At 47.1% G+C, this 20,194-nt stretch overlaps 1 protein-coding gene across 24 annotated transcripts in view; it reads right to left on the reverse strand.

Moving 5' to 3' along the window:
* Positions 1-20,194, reverse strand: part of by (focal adhesion protein tensin) — a 1,595,780-nt gene that overhangs the window by 107,331 nt on the left and 1,468,255 nt on the right. For all 24 annotated transcript variants that reach the window (XM_071662733.1, XM_071662731.1, XM_071662715.1 and 21 more), the window contains one exon: positions 18,713-19,796. In XM_071662733.1, the coding sequence (XP_071518834.1) occupies positions 18,713-19,796 (1,084 nt within the window). The remainder of the gene's footprint in view (positions 1-18,712; positions 19,797-20,194) is intronic.

The raw sequence follows: 20,194 nt of genomic DNA on the forward strand, positions 1-20,194 counted from the left end.
TGGATCAGGTGTTTGCTTTGAAGAATGTATGTGAGAAATACTTAGAAAAGCAAATGGATTTGTATGTAGCATTTATGGATCTGGAGAAGGCATATGATAGAGTTGATAGAGATGCTCTGTGGAAGGTATTAAGAATATATGGTGTGGGAAGCAAGTTGTTAGAAGCAGTGAAAAGTTTTTATCGAGGATGTAAGGCATGTGTACGTGTAGGAAGAGAGGAAAGTGATTGGTTCTCAGTGAATGTAGGTTTGCGGCAGGGGTGTGTGATGTCTCCATGGTTGTTTAATTTGTTTATGGATGGGGTTGTTAGGGAGGTGAATGCAAGAGTTTTGGAAAGAGGGGCAAGTATGAAGTCTGTTGGGGATGAGAGAGCTTGGGAAGTGAGTCAGTTGTTGTTCGCTGATGATACAGCGCTGGTGGCTGATTCATGTGAGAAACTGCAGAAGCTGGTGACTGAGTTTGGTAAAGTGTGTGAAAGAAGAAAGTTAAGAGTAAATGTGAATAAGAGCAAGGTTATTAGGTACAGTAGGGTTGAGGGTCAATTCAATTGGGAGGTGAGTTTGAATGGAGAAAAACTGGAGGAAGTGAAGTGTTTTAGATATCTGGGAGTGGATCTGGCAGCGGATGGAACCATGGAAGCGGAAGTGGATCATAGGGTGGGGGAGGGGGCGAAAATTCTGGGAGCCTTGAAGAATGTGTGGAAGTCGAGAACATTATCTCGGAGAGCAAAAATGGGTATGTTTGAAGGAATAGTGGTTCCAACAATGTTGTATGGTTGCGAGACGTGGGCTATGGATAGAGTTGTGCGCAGGAGGATGGATGTGCTGGAAATGAGATGTTTGAGGACAATATGTAGTGTGAGGTGGTTTGATCGAGTAAGTAACGTAAGGGTAAGAGAGATGTGTGGAAATAAAAAGAGCGTGGTTGAGAGAGCAGAAGAGGGTGTTTTGAAATGGTTCGGGCACATGGAGAGAATGAGTGAGGAAAGATTGACCAAGAGAATATATGTGTCGGAGGTGGAGGGAACGAGGAGAAGAGGGAGACCAAATTGGAGGTGGAAAGATGGAGTGAAAAAGATTTTGTGTGATCGGGGCCTGAACATGCAGGAGGGTGAAAGGAGGGCAAGGAATAGAGTGAATTGGAGCGATGTGGTATACCGGGGTTGACGTGCTGTCAGTGGATTGAATCAAGGCATGTGAAGCGTCTGGGGTAAACCATGGAAAGCTGTGTAGGTATGTATATTTGCGTGTGTGGACGTATGTATATACATGTGTATGGGGGTGGGTTGGGCCATTTCTTTCGTCTGTTTCCTTGCGCTACCTCGCAAACGCGGGAGACAGCGACAAAGCAAAAAAAAAAAGAGTAAATGTGAATAAGAGCAAGGTTATTAGGTACAGTAGGGTTGAGGGTCAAGTCAATTGGGAGGTAAGTTTGAATGGAGAAAAACTGGAGGAAGTAAAGTGTTTTAGATATCTGGGAGTGGATCTGGCAGCGGATGGAACCATGGAAGCGGAAGTGGATCATAGGGTGGGGGAGGGGGCGAAAATCCTGGGAGCCTTGAAGAATGTGTGGAAGTCGAGCACATTATCTCGGAAAGCAAAAATGGGTATGTTTGAAGGAATAGTGGTTCCAACAATGTTGTATGGTTGCGAGGCGTGGGCTATGGATAGAGTTGTGCGCAAGAGGGTGGATGTGCTGGAAATGAGATGCTTGAGGACAATGTGTGGTGTGAGGTGGTTTGATCGAGTAAGTAAGGGTAAGAGAGATGTGTGGAAATAAAAAGAGCGTGGTTGAGAGAGCAGAAGAGGGTGTTTTGAAATGGTTTGGGCACATGGAGAGAATGAGTGAGGAAAGATTGACCAAGAGGATATATGTGTCGGAGGTGGAGGGAACGAGGAGAAGTGGGAGACCAAATTGAAGGTGGAAAGATGGAGTGAAAAATATTTTGTGTGATCGGGGCCTGAACATGCAGGAGGGTGAAAGGAGGGCAAGGAATAGAGTGAATTGGATCGATGTGGTATACCAGGGTTGACGTGCTGTCAGTGGATTGAATCAGGGCATGTGAAGCGTCTGGGGTAAACCATGGAAAGCTGTGTAGGTATGTATATTTGCGTGTGTGGACGTGTATGTATATACATGTGTATGGGGGTGGGTTGGGCCATTTCTTTCGTCTGTTTCCTTGCGCTACCTCGCAAACGCGGGAGACAGCGACAAAATATATATATATATATATATATATATATATATATATATATATATATTCTTTTTTTTCAAACTATTCGCCATTTCCCACATCAGCAAGGTAGCGTTATGAACAGAGGACTGGGCCTCTGAGGGAACATCCTCACCTGGCCCCCTTCTCTGTTCCTTCTTTTGGAAAAAAAAAAAAAAAAAAAAAAGAGGGGAGGATTTCCAGCCCCCCGCTCCCTCCCCTTTTAGTCGCCTTCTACGACACGCAGGGAATACGTGGGAAGTATTCTTTCTCCCCTATCCCCAGGGATAATATATATATATATATATATATATATATATATATATATATATATATATATATATATATATATATATATATATATATATATATATATTCCTTTTTCATGACACTAGTTGAACAAGGAACAAACAGATTGACAACAATTTCTTTGCGGATGAAGGAAACGTAAAAACATAGACCATGCGAGTGTAGACACCAGTCAAGGCCTACGGGATATCCCTTACCATCCCCGCTCGGCACACTAGATGGAGAGAGTAGGCCTCGCTTTCCTTGCTTCATAACCGAAACCAATCATAACCTAAGGACTACCCGCATGCCGTTGTCTAGCGAGCCATCTATGTGGCTTAACCTCTTGACGGCACTGACACGAACGCGCGCCTTGTCTTTCGTTAAGCGAGAACAATTCCCTCACGCCAAGTGATACAGGTTAAGCACACTAATATATTACTGGAGAAAATAAGTGAAAAGTTGAGATGTTATGAACCACACCTTACAGTTACGCCGTTACAATCTGGAAAGCGAAGTAACCACATTCTGTCAACAGAAGTTCGCATCCTCCTAACAGAAGTTCACACAGGTTAAGGACAGAACTACCGGCACAAATCAAAAATCTATGTCTGGATCTATCACTATACGCGAGTTTAACAAAGAATCATGTGCAGCATATTAACAAAGCACACTATGCGATGCTAAGACAAGGGATATGCAACAAAGTGCTACATATCTACACCATCTGGACGACAACAAACGACTAACAGTAATTCACTAGGCCAGGTAGGAGGTGGCAGGTGAAGGAAGGTAGGGAGGGAGGGTTGGGGGAGAGTATGATTCATTCAGTCCGGTGTGTGCACGCCTCACACACACACACACACACATACACACACACACATACTGAGTAACATACCGTGGGCCAACTGGGCTCACATCACCCGGCTGGCTTCCTTCCTGCCTACTCCACCCACCCGACCATTCCCATTTACCCCCCCCCCCCCCCCCCACCTCGCAGCACCTCCGACGCCAGCCGTGGACGCCTCTGTACTATACAAGGAGGCGTGACTCACCAGCAACACCATTTATGGCGGTCCTCCCTCATAGTTATCCTGCATATGTTTAAGCACAACTCGCCTTAACAAAGCATCCTTTTTGCCTCAGGTGCACAATGTGTATGGAAGGATAAACATGACCAGGGGGTGGGGGCGTTCACTGACGAGACTAGCAAGGAATGGAAGATTCAAAGAGGCCCTCTGTACTTCTTGCTGACAAACGTGTTCATGGCATGAGCGGGGAAGGAGCAGCGTCTGCGTTCATGTTAAGTGCAAGATCATGGACTGGGACCTCTGCTCGCCGGTAGGGATGTGCCCTTGGGACATGGTGTTGAATACCCACTCACTGCAGGATTCATTCATACTACTCCAGGGAATATCACTGAAATCTACCACGGCTGAGTATGACGAGGTGTGTGTGCTGACGCTTCATGCTGGCATCCGCTTGCACCATCATCTTAATACTCACATCACTTGACTATCACGTAGATGAAGATCTTTAAGGGCTCAAGGTACTGTTTAATGCTGGATCAACAATATTACTCTTTCAAAAAATAAAATGACTACACCGGTGTATATATATATTTTTTTCCATACATATTCGCCATTTCTCACGTTAGCGAGGTAGCGTTAAAAAAAGAGGACTGAGCCTTTAAAACAAAATCCTCACTTGGCCCCCTTCTCCGTTCCCTCTTCTGGAAAAGTAAAATCTGGAGGGGAGGATCTCCAGCCCCCCGCTCCCTCCCCTGTTAGTCGCCTTCTACGACACGCAGGGAATACGTGGGAAGTATTTTCTCCTCTATCCCCAGGGATATATATATATATATATATATTCTTAAGCACTCAGAATCAGAATCTAATCCCTTCTTTCATTACCAATCAGGGTTTTGTGGTGCAAGGTCTTAGTGGTAACCTTTCCTGTGTGATCTTATGGTCATCAACCTAGGACCCTCATCACGCAAGGATTTTGGTGAATTTTCTATAGCTTGCCTCGACATTTTTAAAGCATTCAACACGGCGAGGCGCAAGTCTTTGCTTGCCAAACTTCCTTCCTTTGGGTTTTCTGCTTCTCTTTGTTTTGTAGTGCACAGGTGTCTTTCCGGCTGTTCCGGTGAGGAAGCCTTCGATGGAGCAACACCTCACCCTCCTTACACCACCAACACTGGTGTCCCTCAGGGGTCGGTACCTTCTTTCTTCGCCCTATAGTTTTTCTTTTTTTCCTTCAACCAGCAACCCTATTTACACTAATGCCGATAATCCCACTCTACACACTTCATTTCACGTTGCTTTCCCTCCTCACTACGATACCTGTTCTTTAACTCAAAGTGAACACATTCCATCGTACTTTGGACCATGCAACATCGCGGAATGGGAAAACAAACTCAAAGCTGCAAAAACACAGCTTGTTACCAATAACTTTCTGAATCTCACTCGCTTCCCATAATTCATTTTCAAAACATCTAAATCTAACCTATCATAACATAAACAGGGGCATAACACAATTCTCCACTCTATACTGTAAACCTCACATAATGAACGTTGCCAAATCTGCTTCCCAAAAGCTGATGGTGTTGTGCAGGTGCCACAATTACATCTCCTGCGAGCAGTTTTTCCGTACCTTCAGTACTGAGAGGTGTTGGCATTCCTAGGGTGACTATTCTTCCACCTCCCACCATGCCAGAGAGGTATCAAATGCCCTCCTCCGCCTTATCTCCAGCTATCATCTTTCCGCAACCATCGCCATCCGTCCGCCGCAACAACGCTTCCCTCTCTCTATGTTCTGTACGTTATCATCTCGTCTACTCATCTTGTAAGGTGTCTACGTGTGTACCACTTCCCATGACCTGGACCCCCGGCACTGCGTCTGAATGCCGCTTCCCATAGCTTCTGTGTGAAGACCAGCCATACGAAGATTGATCATTACCACATTTCTTTCCTCGTACAATGAAATATGCAATTCTTGATCCTATTATGTCTTTTCCTCTTCATCCTTTAAAAGTCGGGCATACAAACACGAAGGGGAGCTGAAATCAATCCTGCCTGCATTCTTTCTTCCCATACCTAATACCTAGGTCTTCTGAAGTAATGGCCATGACCAGGCAAGCTTTTCCCCGTGCTGTGTTGGCCACTGTGTGTGTGTGTGTGTGTGTGTGTGTGTGTGTGTGTGTGTGTGTGTGTATTAGTTGCGTGAAGCCTAACTTGCCATGGAAGGAGCAGTGTCACCAACACCACTAGCTGCTGTCGACAGTTAAGCACACATCACGAGTGTCTGCCAAATGAAGAATTCTCCAATAACCAACAGACAGGTTTTAGTAAACCAGACACTGACCAGGACGGCTAACTCACACTAACCTGAGCAATACACTTACAGGATGTACTCCATCATCCGTTAACCACTTTACATTTTCGTTCACTGCCTTCAAACTATAAGTTCCTTCAAGTTCACAAGTAAATAACTTAATCAGATGTTATTTTCTGATTCACCCAGTAGGAAAACTAACGTATGGCTCAATTACATTCTTTCAAATCTTGACAAGGAATAAATTTCATTAAATTTCACAGGACATGCTGGCGAGGCAGTGCACACCTCACATTGCGCGCGGAATTAACCCTAGACGAAACAAAACTCGGGCCAGGAGCCCATGTGTTCCGGATATACGCCCCTAGCATACCACCATGCCCCGTTCCTCCACACGTCGACCCAGCACGTTATGTTAACCAAGAACGCCTCATCTCACAGCGTATATAACCTCTCCATCTTGAGAAATTCTAAATGAAAGTTAAAACGATGAAATGAAACTCACGATGCTACAGTTGCCATAGTTAGAGACGAGACACACGTAACGCTGGCCGAACAAGAGGCACACGACACACCTCCACCAAGACAACACTGCCACTGGACGCCCCTGCCCGTGACGAGCTTTATATATCCTGAGCCTCGACCTGCCGTACGCGAGGGGCTACTGATGTCATATTTCCCTTAACTGGACAAATGGTTTCTAAGGAAATCCTAAAGGTCAACCGTATGGCCCGGCATTACTAACCCTTGGTACTACAAGCAAACACACACACACACATACATACATACGCGGGCCTCCATGTTGCAGCGGTTAGCGTTACTGACCATGAATAAGCACAGCCAGCCCAGAGTCGAGCCTGCATGGGTAAGAATCCTTGGCGCGGTTGTCGGCCCACATCCAAACCAGGTATTTCCTCCCTTCTAGGCTGGTCAATAAATGGATGTCTAGCTTGGTCTGGCGTGTGCGTCTGTGTGTGTGTGTAACGGTTAGAGTTTTACCTCGTGCTGTCTAGTCTCTTAATGATATAAGTGAGCCGTGTCTTAATTCATATATATATATATATATATATATATATATATATATATATATATATATATATATAGGATTAAATATGAGGTACATATAATCAAAGTTAAGAAACTGCATAATATGCCTATAAACCCGCTCCCGTAACACAAACAATGAAACAGAAGCGTCCACAAGATAACATCTCAATAGGAATGGCTAACGGAAGAGCACTTATCACAATATCAGGCGGAATACAACACAATGTAGTAAGACCAAACTGACGCAGCCTAACTCTTCAAAAACCATAAGAAAAATTTTAAAGGAAGAGACAAGCTGTGGCAACCAGGCCATGGGTAATGCCTCGCCAACATTGGTACCAGATCAGTAGGATTCGTGGCGCGGAGGAAGCGTTGCGAGACGACTGCATTATCTGCTGCATAATGCTGGCTTTAATGAGGTGTAGAGTGTGGGGCTGGAAAAGCTTATCAAACTGGAGAGGGACGGCTGGTCCAGTCTGAGTATGAGGAAGGCCGGTAGAGCTCGGTCCTAGTCCGGAAGAGCTTAAAGGTAAGCGAGTTCTCTCCAAGTGGAAGATGAGTAAAGTCTGTTGAAGTGGAAGATGAATAATACAGGTCCAGCTCCAAGATCAGTCGAGTTCATCCGGCTATGGGAGAAAAATGTTGGATTCAGCCCTCAGCGATGGGTAAGGTGACTACTCCACCTGGGGTAAGCAAGGCTGGTTTCAACTTGGAATGAGCTAGGCTGGTGAGCCTGTGGTGAACAATGTTGGGCTCAGATAAATGATCACTGAGGCTGCTCCAGCTGGGGACGGCGAGTAAGGCTGATGAAGCTAAAACAATAAATAATGCAGCAGCTCCAACTCAGGCTGGTGAGGATAGGCTAACCAAGGTTGCAAGGCCAATTAGGGTGGTCTTCGCCGGGGACCAATTACACTGCTCAAACTTGTGGATGGGTCAGGGTTAGGTGAGTCAACTTTTAGTACGGCTGATTAAGCCTGAGGATGTGGTAGAGGCGGTGTGGGTGAATGGATATGAGTAGCCCTGCTAATAACAAATGCCTGGGTTAATGGTGAGGTGAGCGTTTCCGTATATAACAACAACAAAGAGACTGAATTACTTGGTCAACCCAGACGGTGGGAAAGAATGTTAACATACAGCATGAATGCTCAAGATGGAAGGTGAATAAATCTGGTTGAGCCGGGGTTGAGTAAGACTGCTCCATCTTTCCAGCTATGGGACAAGGGTGGCAGAGGAGGGGTGAGCACTGGAGGGTCAGCTGGGGTGAGTAAGGTTAGTGTAACTGTGAGGGTTGGGTAAGGGTGGTGTATAGATGCAGGCGAGCTGGTAAGGTTGGTCCAGCAGAGGATGTGAGCACAGCTGAGACAACTTTGGAGTGGAAGCTAAATCAAGCTGGTCCACTGGGGTGGGAGAGGGAGACGTGTCAGCCCAGTCCGGCAAGGGGTGGGGATAAGCGAGACTAACCTAACCCAGGAGATGAGTAAGGCTGTAAGGTGTGTGAATACGGCCCGGCTGATAGACACGACTGAGGGTATGTGAGTACGACTAACCCAGCTAAAGGTAAGCTGTTTCAGCTGAGGGAGATGAGGTTTAAGTATTTAAATAATTATTGTCTGGATATACATGTACAAAACATCTCGGATAGAGCATGGGTGAAGGGCAAATACCTAGGGGTAGGTGGAGGCAAATATAGAGCGTCAGTGGGTATAGTACATGGACATACGAGGGTGACAGGTGGGCCCGAGTGGGGCCGTGGGACCCAAAGGGAACTTCCTCCCGTGTGTGTGTGTGTGTGTGTGGGGGGGGGGGGGGGGGTGCGCAGGTCTAGGTTACATCAAATACAAGATATATAATTACAGGTTAAGCATCATAGGTCACAACGTTTATGTAACACAAAGCAAGTTTACATGTCACATACATATGTCTAAGGGAGATAAGCAAGGCTGGGCTACCTGGGAAGTCAGATTAAAGTGGGTCTATCTAGGGCGATGGGAAGCTGGATGATGTAAACAAAGCTGTAGGGTGAGTAAGAGTGGTCCAGTCAGTAGATGAGTAAGGCTGGCTGTAAACACGACCTTGAGGCCGGCCTGGCTGGTGACGGAGACGGACGCCTGGCTGACGTAAGGGATGTGACGTCACGGCGCTCCAGGGTGTGAAATGAGTAATAATATAAATAAAACACTGCTCAACTTCTGGTTCGTTACCTTTTTTGTGAGTGTATGGGGAGGTGGGGGGGACGTGTGTGTGTGTGTGTGTGTGTGTGTGTGTGTGTGTGTGTGTGTGTGTGTGAATATATAATCCTATACCAAGTCCCCATTCGTCGATAAGCTCGGAATGCAAGATAAGTAACTGAAGTGGCTGTGATTCTCCTGCCCTGCCCGGGAGTCGCACCCAGGTTCGCGTCATTCACAGTCGGGGACGCTAACCCTTCCGACAAGGAAGCTCATTACGGACGAACACCAACAACATTATATCTTACGTATTTCATTTGTAACAATCTTGCGTCACATTTTCCGCCATTACTCATCATAACACGAAACGAAAATCATCCGGAAAGTAAAAAATGGAAATGATTATGGAGGTTATTACTTTCACCAGGCAGTGGACACTCCGTCACAAGCTGGTACAAATATACACTAAAGAAACCACGACCACAGCTGTCGATCCCCGAGTCCTCGCGAGGATTGTAAAGAGGCTACAAGCGCATATTTGGAGTGGGAAGGACTAAGGCATTTGTCAGTATATGACAGTACTTCCTCCAACAACCCGCACATCCTCCCTCGGTCATGACTACACAAGGGGATGAGTGACTGGGGAAAAGGGTAGGATTTCTGGAAAAAGTGACGTCCTTTCATCCGGCGTCATATTTCGAGTGATGTCACAGTAGTTGAGTGAGGGGTAGCACATACCACACCGAGATGCCCCTCTGATGGACAACTCACTACGGAAAGTCTTAACTGATCACCAACTGCAGTCCCTCGTTATCCCACAACCCGACACAACACACTTCACTGATTTGCCACCATCCTTAGTGTATGTTCAACCATTATCCTTCAACAGCCTCATAGCATTCCTGACCACGTCTCACGAGCCAGCTAAACCAACTCTGTAGCCAATCAAGAACTACGAGCACTCTCCAGACACCACCGGTATGGCTGAGAGCGTCCGTGTACGGCGCACCCTCCGTGCGCGTGACCGCGTCTAAAAAAAAAAAAAAAAAAAAAAAAAAAAAAAAAATAATATATATATATATATATATATATATATATATATATATATATATATATATATATATATATATTCATCGGTTTTACGAGGCTGAACTTCCGATTCGCCTCGTTTCACCACGTCCTCGTGAAATTTCTGTCATCGCTGTGGTAAAATTAACGCTGACGAGCGGTTCACGACCTAAATTTCAACTCTAGTCCGCTGATTAAAGCGAGTTTACTCGAGTCGTGTCCAAGAAAAACGGTGGAGGGGTTTAGGCAGAGCGCTTGGCAGTGTGGCAGGCGGGAATGAGTCATTCTTTACGGTGACTACCTATCTTTGGCAACACCAGTCTGGCACCAGCAACCTGCTGCTCTCAGCCCAGGTCATAGGTCTACCTTAGTCTGATCCAGAGTTCCAACAAATTGTGTATGGCAGTCTATGTAAGAGGTAACGGCCGTGGGATGCAGTGTGACCCCGGCAACACTTGTCCCCTAAAAGCTCTAGGCACGTCAATCCTCTGGGCTGTGGGATGCAGTGTGACCCCGGCAACACTTGTCCCCTAAAAGCTCTAGGCACGTCAATCCTCTGGGTTACACTGGCTGTATGTGACACTCAACTGACCTCAACTGGTTCCGTGTGTCACTTATACTTCCATTGGTCTAACACCAGGTAGTCTGTCTCCACAGGTTCTGCACGACTCCACTCTGACCTCCAGCAGCTTGTCTGTGCCACTTCCTTTGGGCTTCATCGGCTCTTTTATCGCACTAGCCTTGTCTTCAGTGAGACGTCTTTGGACTTCATCCAACAATACAAACACAACTCCAGCTTCCAATTGGCTCTGAGAAGCACTCTCCCGGTACAATGTGACACTATACTGGGTATTCCAGTTGGCTCTCTTGTTGGCAAAAGCAATATTACCTGGGCTGTAACCAATAACTCGGTCTTCAGGGTACCAGTGGAATGTGGCCAATAATATCTGCTATGTGAGTGAGAGGTCAGCAGAACTGTGGCCAAGGGTCGCAACATTGTGTATGGTCAGTAACGCCAAGTCGTGGTTTATATCACATTTTGGTTGGTGTGGCCAAGACTAGCATTGAAATCAAGACGACCCGGTATCGCTCATAAAAGTATTGTCGCTATCAACATTTAAGGCAGCTTATAAAACATGCTGTCAATATAACTTGATTATCAACAACTTGTGGGGTCAATAATATAAGGTATGGCTCGTATTCCCTGGTGTAGCAGATAATACACTGTATGGTTCTAAAATTATTTACCTAGTAAATATCTGGTCTTCTGGGTTCTTCAACCCCCACAGCCCGGGCTGGGCCAGGCTGCTGGATTCGATCGCTGATCGACCAAACTTTTGGAACCCGAAGCACTCAGATGTATACAGCCCCACAGCATGGCTGGTTAGGTACGTTACCTAGGTACTCGTCTAGTGCACACTTAACTTCTCTACCTTTCATCACATACTGTTTCTGATGGTAGCTAGCACAGTGTTGAAGAGTCTTGGGCCCCTGATGTTGAGTGTTCTCTCTCTTTGTGCATATCGTACCTTTGGATTTGAGTGGTAGGATTTCACAAAGTCTCCCATGCCTGCTGTGCCAGAAGGATCTGAAGGTACTAATACATTGTGGCTCACATTACCTGGTTTGGTTAATATCTTGTATGGTTAATACGAGTCTCCTTGTGCATGGTGGCTCATCGCGTCATCTGTGTGGCTCAAGTGTGGACCAATTAGTACGTGGTGTATGACTAATCTACATGGTGAGCGGCCGATGCAGCCTGGTGACCTAACGATGATTGATGAAGCTCATAATACCTAGAGAAAGGTTGTTCCCTGGTGTGTGCTTCGTAAGACCCGGTAGTGCCGTCAATACCAGGAGTAGCCAACACTACCTGGATCGACTGATAACAGCAGGCGTGTGGTAGTAGTGTGTTGGTTACGTTACAATGACACCGCTGGGGCGCCTATATACTGTACCTGTCATTGAGACAACGGTCATTATCGGGCCTTGGGTAGCCCCTGCACTATAGGCGCGTGACTCAGGCGAACCCACGTTAAAGGAAACCACAAGTATACAACTCACGTTTAGGATGGTGAGGTGGTCCCTTCCGGGATTCATCAACAGTGTTTGTACATACCCTCTCAGCGGTGTGGTGGGTGGAAGGTGAGGCTGGAGCACAGGGTCACTGGCTGGCGCTCCTGCATGCAGGTAGTGTGCACACACGTATCCCCAGTGGTGGACTGACGACACCAGTACCAGTGCAGTTGCCTCCAGTAGGCGGGTGCCAGTGGGTCCACAGGAGGGCTAGGCGTTGCCCTGGCCGCCTGGCTATCGGCGGTACCAGCTGGCAACAGTTGACGCCACTTGCTTAACATTACCCAGGCTATTCAGGCTGTCAAGACGAAACCCTCACACCTCCTTGCCCGCCTCCATGCATCCCCTCGCCCTCCACCACCTACACCTACACTTTCCTCCATGCATCCCCTCACCCTCCACCACCTACACCTACACTCTCCTCCATGCATCCTCTCGCCCTCTATCACCTACATCTACACTCTCCTCCATGCATCCTCTCGCCCTCTATCACCTACACCTACACTCTCCTCCATGCATCCTCTCGCCCTCTATCACCTACACCTACACTCTCCTCCATGCATCCCCTCGCCCTCCACCACCTACACTCCCCTCCACGCATCCCCTCGCCCTCCACCTACAGTCTCCTCCATGCATCCCCTCGCCCTCCACCACCTACACCTTCCTCTATGCATCCCCTCGCCCTCCACCACCTACACTCTCCTCCACACATCCCCTCGCCCTCCACCTACACTCTCCTCCATGCATCCTCTCGCCCTCCACCACCTACACCTACACTCTCCTCCATGCATCCCCTCGCCCTCCAACACCTACACTCCCCTCCACGCATCCCCTTGCCCTCCATCACCTACACCTACACTCTCCTCCATGCATCCCCTCGCCCTCCACCACCTACACCTACACTCCCCTCCACGCATCCTCTCGCCCTCCACCACCTACACCTACAATCTCCTCACGCATCCCCTCGCCCTACACAAACTACTCTCCTCAACGTATCCACTCGCCCTCCCTCACCTGCGCTTACTTCTCCTCCAAGTACAACCTCAGCTTCCACCACCATCACCACCATCACCTCCATGCACCTCTCGCCCTCCACACACACAAAGCCTCATCATTACCTACATTCGTCGCCAGACTGTCTTCAGCACAGATCATTTCCACCTAACCTATCCTTACATACCATCATCATTTCCTCATATGAAGCTGACACATTTCCCTCCATCACTAAGACAACAACCTTCACCAATATTTTCATCATGAAATGGAATCCTCACAATTAACGGCTTGACACCCCTACCACTAGACAAACAACATCAAGACCAACAACCACAGCTCTGGCTGCAGCTGCCTCGCCTTTCACTAACAAGACAGTTTAACATCACTGGAGTTCTTAACCCACGTCAACACTGACCTAAAAGCGTCCATGCACAATGACTCTTGATTACCTCTCTCTATCTCTGCATTACGTCCGGCATCAACAATACTCGCCATCACTTGTGTCCACTACCAACACCAGCGCCCCGGCCGGAGACACCGACCGAAGGGTTGGTGGTCGGGTCCAGGTTATGAATAGGCCAAGATACCAGCGGCCAGCCGTGCCTTCAAACACTGCGCCAGCTTCTAGTATAGTCATCTCGCAGATCGTATTACAGAGGCCGACCTGGTGACGAGCCACGGTGTACCACGCATGATGGCGCGCCCCGGCATCGTCCGCTGCCACTGACAACCCAACCTATTTATTCATCTTTTACCAAATCACCAAGAAAAATAGGCTTTGGGAGACTACATTCTCCGAACCACCAATGGTAACAAGACGTGGGTGTCGGCTGGTTGGAGTGCCCGAGATGAAGGCCCCAAGCAACACACTAGGGGGGTGGGCGGAATGTCAGACTCCACCAGTGTAGGGCACCAGCCAGCCCAGAGGCGGGTCAGGCCATGCGTGCTCATACCTACATGGGAGGCGCGACCTCATTCTACCGGAAGGACACACTCACCACGCCCCACCCGCAGGCAGGTCGGCATTACCGTCAGTGAGGGCTGCACTTACCACAAGGAATGGCTCTTATGAGAGATAACTTAGGGAAGAGTACAGCACGCCTGGCCACACCACACCTCTGCCAACTATGGACGCCACAGCCTTTAAGAGACAAAACAATGACGCCTTATCTCTTCCTAGGTGACAGCCAAATCTCTTCGTAGAAAACCTCTTCTGTAGACGTAGTAACTCTACAATAAATGCAGTGGATACAGAGGAGCCGAGCGCGTCGATGGAAGGTCCGATTCCACACCCGTCCCCCGTGGCGCCACGGGTAAGGGACATTATCTGTTTGGTTAACGGGCAAGCCTGTATCTCCCGGTGATACAGATGACGGCAGTGGAATGTTTGGCACGTCAGACGATAACTACAATCCACTGCAAACATCTCCATCATGTTGATTTTGTGGAATTTGTTGAACGCTAGAACCTAATGGCTAATCAACGCTCCCTCGTGTTAAAAATATTTAAGGTTAAAGCTGTGTGTACACAATTATATATTTTCGCTTCCTCTAAAAGACATTTTCACACTTAGAGCCATCCGTAAAATATTATATATTTTGAATTCCTTTGAAAGATATCTAAAAACTTCAAACTATCCATATACAAGTATATGTAATAGCGTACTTTAAAAAACATCTAAAAACTTAGGACTACCCATATAAGATTATATATCTTGGCTTACTGTTAAAAAAATTCTGTTCGTTCACATCAACAATTATCATCCAAACTTCCTTCAATACTTTTGTTCCTTTCACTGTTAATACATCATTCATGCATGAACTTCAAACTTCTAGGTTTCTGGCATTTCATTAATATGTGTTGGGGGCAATGCTGCAACTGCAGGTGTCGCATAATGAAGCAGGTCTCGATTCTATTAAGTGACCACAGGTCACCGTATTATGGCCAATCATCATTCCATAAAACCATCTTAAAATGGAAATAGCCAGATAAGGAGGAACGCTATACTTTAACACCTCTCTGTGTCCTCTGTAGTCATTGCTATTCTTTTGGTGCAGTGTGAGGGAGTGAGGACTCTGTCACCCAAACATTCTTCATGGCTGGATCCAGGTTTGGATTTCATTCCTTTCATAACGTTACTCCTCAGAGCCGCCAGTAAATACCGTATCACACTGCATGGTAAAAACAACAAGCTTCTCATAAATTTCCCTCAAGATACTGTGAACATGAAAACGTCATGATAACAGAACTGTGTGGTTGGCCCACGTTTCTGAACATTAGCAAATGTGCAGTGAACGCGTCAACAGTGGCAGTAGCACTCTTATCATCCATCTTCTGTGTTCCAACTCCAATACAATATTTTCAACCATAGGTACGTGCTACGAGAAAGCCCATCCTCGTGTGAAATCAATAATCAGAAGAATACGATCATTCTTCTCATAGAGATGTTTGTTGTGGATAATATGGATATGAATATGGATAATATCGACCACCTCAGTTTTTCTTGGGTAATATAAAGATATAATATCTTAATGAAAATCTGGATGGCTACAAGAAGGCCTTCCCTCTCATCCGCATCCGAAAATATCCTCATCTTGGCACGACAGGCCACAGAACATTGCGTCAATCAGTCCTCTGAAATAAGCAGCTTCTCTGCGCGAGTCATCCGGGAAATTAGCTCAAACCTTCGGGAGGGAGGCACATCCGTTTAACCCCTTGAGCACGAGGGTATGGCGCGAGACCTTTAACCTGACCTTAAGTCTCAGGTAGCAGAGGCCAGTTCGTCATACTAATGCAGACCCTTGACATCTGCAGGACAGAACCAGACGCCCACTCATGTGACACTGGTAATGAGAATGAAAGCTACATCACCTATCAGCCAGGTTGACTGGACTTATATCAAGGATCCTTCATCACAGAGCGAACTGTGGGGGTACTGGAAACCCCAAGAAGTTACTGCGAAGTGTACCTAAGGTCAGGTTTTGATATAACGATGACCCCAGTACACTATCTAAACACGTAAGCGTTGACACTTGGGAATGGATTCACAGAGGATGGCAGTGTTTTCCACCATCAGTTATGAGCACACTTAAAGTATGTTCTCTTTAATTATGAGCGGATCCACAAACGCTGGTAGTTATTCTCACTTTAATTATGAACGGATTCAGAGATGAGGGGGAGTGTTTTTTTCTTTTGAATGATGAATAAATTTACATATACTGAAAACATTTTTCTCCCTTTAATTATGAACGTAGTCACAAACTAATGGAGTATCTTTTTTCATCCCTTCAATTATAAAAGGAATGACAGGAGTGTTCTTCCATGTCGCTAAGGATGCAGTCAGACGTGGCACATATTTGTACTGCCTTTAATCATAACGCGAGTGAGGCCGCCACACGTGCTGACGCAGCCCACATCACCACACAAGTACACTACACCTCACACAACTGTACCACACCTGAGAACTAACCACCTTACGAGGACACCTTCAACACAATCCTGGGGGAAGAGTTTTTTTTCTATTCCTAAATTAAGGAATTAAATAAATGGTACACTGAAACGTTATTTATAATTATTTGAAAATGTGTAGATCAATGGTGTAGTCAATTTATCAATTTTTCTCATATGGAAATAAGAAAAACTGCAGATTTACATAGTTCTGCAAACACCTGAAGTTTTCGTTTATACATATAATTAAAAATTCTAAACAAAGCGGCAGTTTACAAGCTTGTTTTACGCATTTACAATAACTGTGTTTAAACTTACAGGTAAGTCAATTTCTAAACGAATAAAAAGCGTGACCAAGTGTTAAAAACCAGTTGTGATTAATATCAATTTCTGATTTTTACAGGGAACAAAATGTCTTGCAACACCATGCATGCACTAAGCTCACGCATTGTCTAAAGATCAAATATTTCGTCAATAATTCTGCAGCGAACAAGCTGTTATCTCAAATAAATCAAGAAGGTCTTGGACATGGATTTATGAGAAAAAATTAAAAATATCGTTTGTAAACATTATGCCAGAATTTCGCAACCTAAAAGCAAACATTATTTTTCGACGTTCTTCCGAGCTTAGCAGTGACGAAGTAATTACAGATTCAACTGCCAAGTCGATACGAAAAGAAAAATCGACAGAAGTTCCTTAGTAAACATGCAACGTGTTTCCAGACTCGCCACAGCGTCGGACCAGGCAAGTGAGCTTCGGGCACCTGAATCGTTAACTCTTTCAAGAGTCTTTAAACCTATCATCAGTACAATAATCTAGTCTTTAAACCTATCATCAGTACAATAATCTATCTTTCAAATCCTTAACAAGCATATCATATGATGATCCGGGTCATGGGCTCCAGCCCACATCCTGCAAGTCTGGTAGGCTAGGCTTCATGGTAGGTAAAACCAGGGGCTTCCCCGGGAGCGAGCGAGAGGAGGCAGCCGTACTCGCCTGGCAGGTATGTACGTATACAGGCAGCCAGGTCGTGACAGTCATGACACTGTCGACTGACTTTACCGGTTGGATTAATCAGACATCAGTCAACAGCCGAATGTACACACCAACACTGGAAAATGAAAGTAACCCCAATATTCTTTGTACTCTAAATCTCTTTCACCAGAAGACAAAAAGTATAATGATACGGCAAGCAATACAATGATCGATTACAATGAGCGCAGGAATAGCCTCGGTCTCCGAGGTCACATCACGTCAGCATGTCTCTCTCACAGACACAACGTTTTTGTATTAATTATTACAAGATGTTCAGTTATCATGATGACCCACACACAGCATAAACGATGACCAGGAAGTGACTCTAACGACCGGACAGCTTTTACACCCTCCCTTGCACTCCACACACTTGAGGCCAGCCAGGTTAACGACGCAAGGGGTGTCAGATTCTGGGGCGCCTGGTTCACGTCAGAGAGAAATGCCGAGTCACGATCAGCAGTCGTGAGTGTACGTGGCACAAGTCACGACCTCCATCCACCTGAATGTCACTGGATCACATCCATGGACGACCACCGTGGAAAGTGTTTGTCATTCAAAACATTTGGCAAGTCAATTCAATCTACTTGATCACAAATAAGATCGCCTGATCAATTCGATCTATTTGGGAGATCAGTTTAACATAGATTAGTCAGAGCAAAACAGTTCCTTCCCGAAGGGGAACTGGGACATGGAGTTCCAGTCTGGGTATGGACCACAGTTGCTGAAGGCTCTCTCAAATCTAATTACAAACAGAACCAGTCTGGAGAGTAACAGTGAAACCAGTCTCAAATGGCGCACTGCAATCTATGAGGCCAAAAATTACCTATGGAAGGGAACACACACACACACACACACAAACTCGACTGGGAAGTCAGAGATACTTCCGTCCTAAAGATCAAAGTGCAAGTTGTTCAATGAGGTTACCTGCTGATGTTTTCCGTGTGTATTACGTGACACTCGGGTCAATGAGGAACGTGACCCAGAAAAGGTCACAGTTGTAACCCTGTATGAACACCATCCAGCAAGACTCACTCACCTGTGGGGCTCGAGGGAAATGTCGAGGGAATCATCGAGTCTGGAGGCGGACCTTGTGTGCTCCGAGCGTGTGAGTGTAGAGTTGGGCGTGACGTCGGCTCCCCCGGATATGATGCGTGTGGTGAGAGTCTGCGACCGCTGCCGTTGCAGGGTCCCGCCACGGCTCCCAGGTTCTGGTGACGGCGAAGGTGACGGTGACCGTCGGGTGCCACCCGCGCCATCGCCCGGGCTACCCCCGACGCTACCCGACATGCGTCGCACCAACCGCGGGGACTCTAGCCCGGGACGGGGCTGACCAAGGGCTTCTCGAGAATTCCGGCGATGGATAGATGGCGAGGGAGGCGCCTGCACTCCCTCGCCGCCACCTTCAGAAGCTGTGCGGCGTCTCTCTAAGAGAGGAGATGAAGTGACAGCACCGTAACTAAAGGGTTTACTGTCAGTGCGGGCGTGGTAGGGGAGGTCCTCGGCTGTGGTGCTAAGGGAAGTATCCAGCAGAGAGTCGTGGGTGGTAGAGCCGCTGTGGCCGTTCACGGGGGAATGTGGGACCTGCGTGCCGTACTGGTGGATAATGGCCTCCCCCGAGGACCGGGGTGCCACGCTAGGCCGTGCCTCAGTCTTGGGTGCCATACTAAAGTCCGGACAGCGGATTGAGTCTATGTCGGGGGCAGGAGTCTGGCCGGGGCGGAGGTCAGGGATGCTCTGGATGTCGAGGAGCATACCCTGTAGAAGCTCATCCAGTTGGCGGGCATCCACAAGGGGAGGCGCCCCCCCGGCACCCACCCTCCCCGTAGTCACCGCCGCCGCCGTGCCGCGGGATTCTCCTGACGTCTGGGAAGTGTCAGACGTTGGCGGTGAGACGGGCGCCGCGCCCGCCGAGTTGCTAGAGGCGATGCCCGAGTCGATAGAAGCGGCGTAACGGCCGTTCACCAAGCCGTGCGGCGAGGGCGTATAGGCTGAAGGAGCGTGGGGTGACACGGGCGAGTGCGGCGAGGCGGGAGGAGGCTGACGCTTCTTAGTGACGGTGGCGTACAGGGAGCCGTCTAGTGGTCCTAATGTGTGGCTCACTACGCCCACACCTGCCACACCTGCAACAGAAACAACAACATTTAGAACTCTCATCTGCCAACACCTGCTAATCTTATATATCAAGCTAACATAAATACACAATGTAACGTACAATCTGAGCCCTATAATCATTAGAGACATCAAATAGCTGTCCATCGCGAAAGCCTTATTTACACGGATGAAAACGAACATTTCCACATGTAAGGAAACACAAAATACGTCCAGACGTCTCAACAGTGTCTACCAGTACTACACACCACAGGTGACAACTGTGAAGAACACCCAATACAAAATATCTGGGATCTTTGTAAAACAATTCTGTGGCGGGTCTGGGTAAAGGTACATTTACACTAGACATAGATACCAATGGGATACACAGTTTTCAGTGGATTTTCCCCCACCCACCCGTTCTATTCAC

Source organism: Panulirus ornatus, chromosome 6, assembly GCF_036320965.1.
Source record: "Panulirus ornatus isolate Po-2019 chromosome 6, ASM3632096v1, whole genome shotgun sequence".
NCBI classification, from domain to species: Eukaryota; Metazoa; Arthropoda; class Malacostraca; order Decapoda; family Palinuridae; genus Panulirus; species Panulirus ornatus.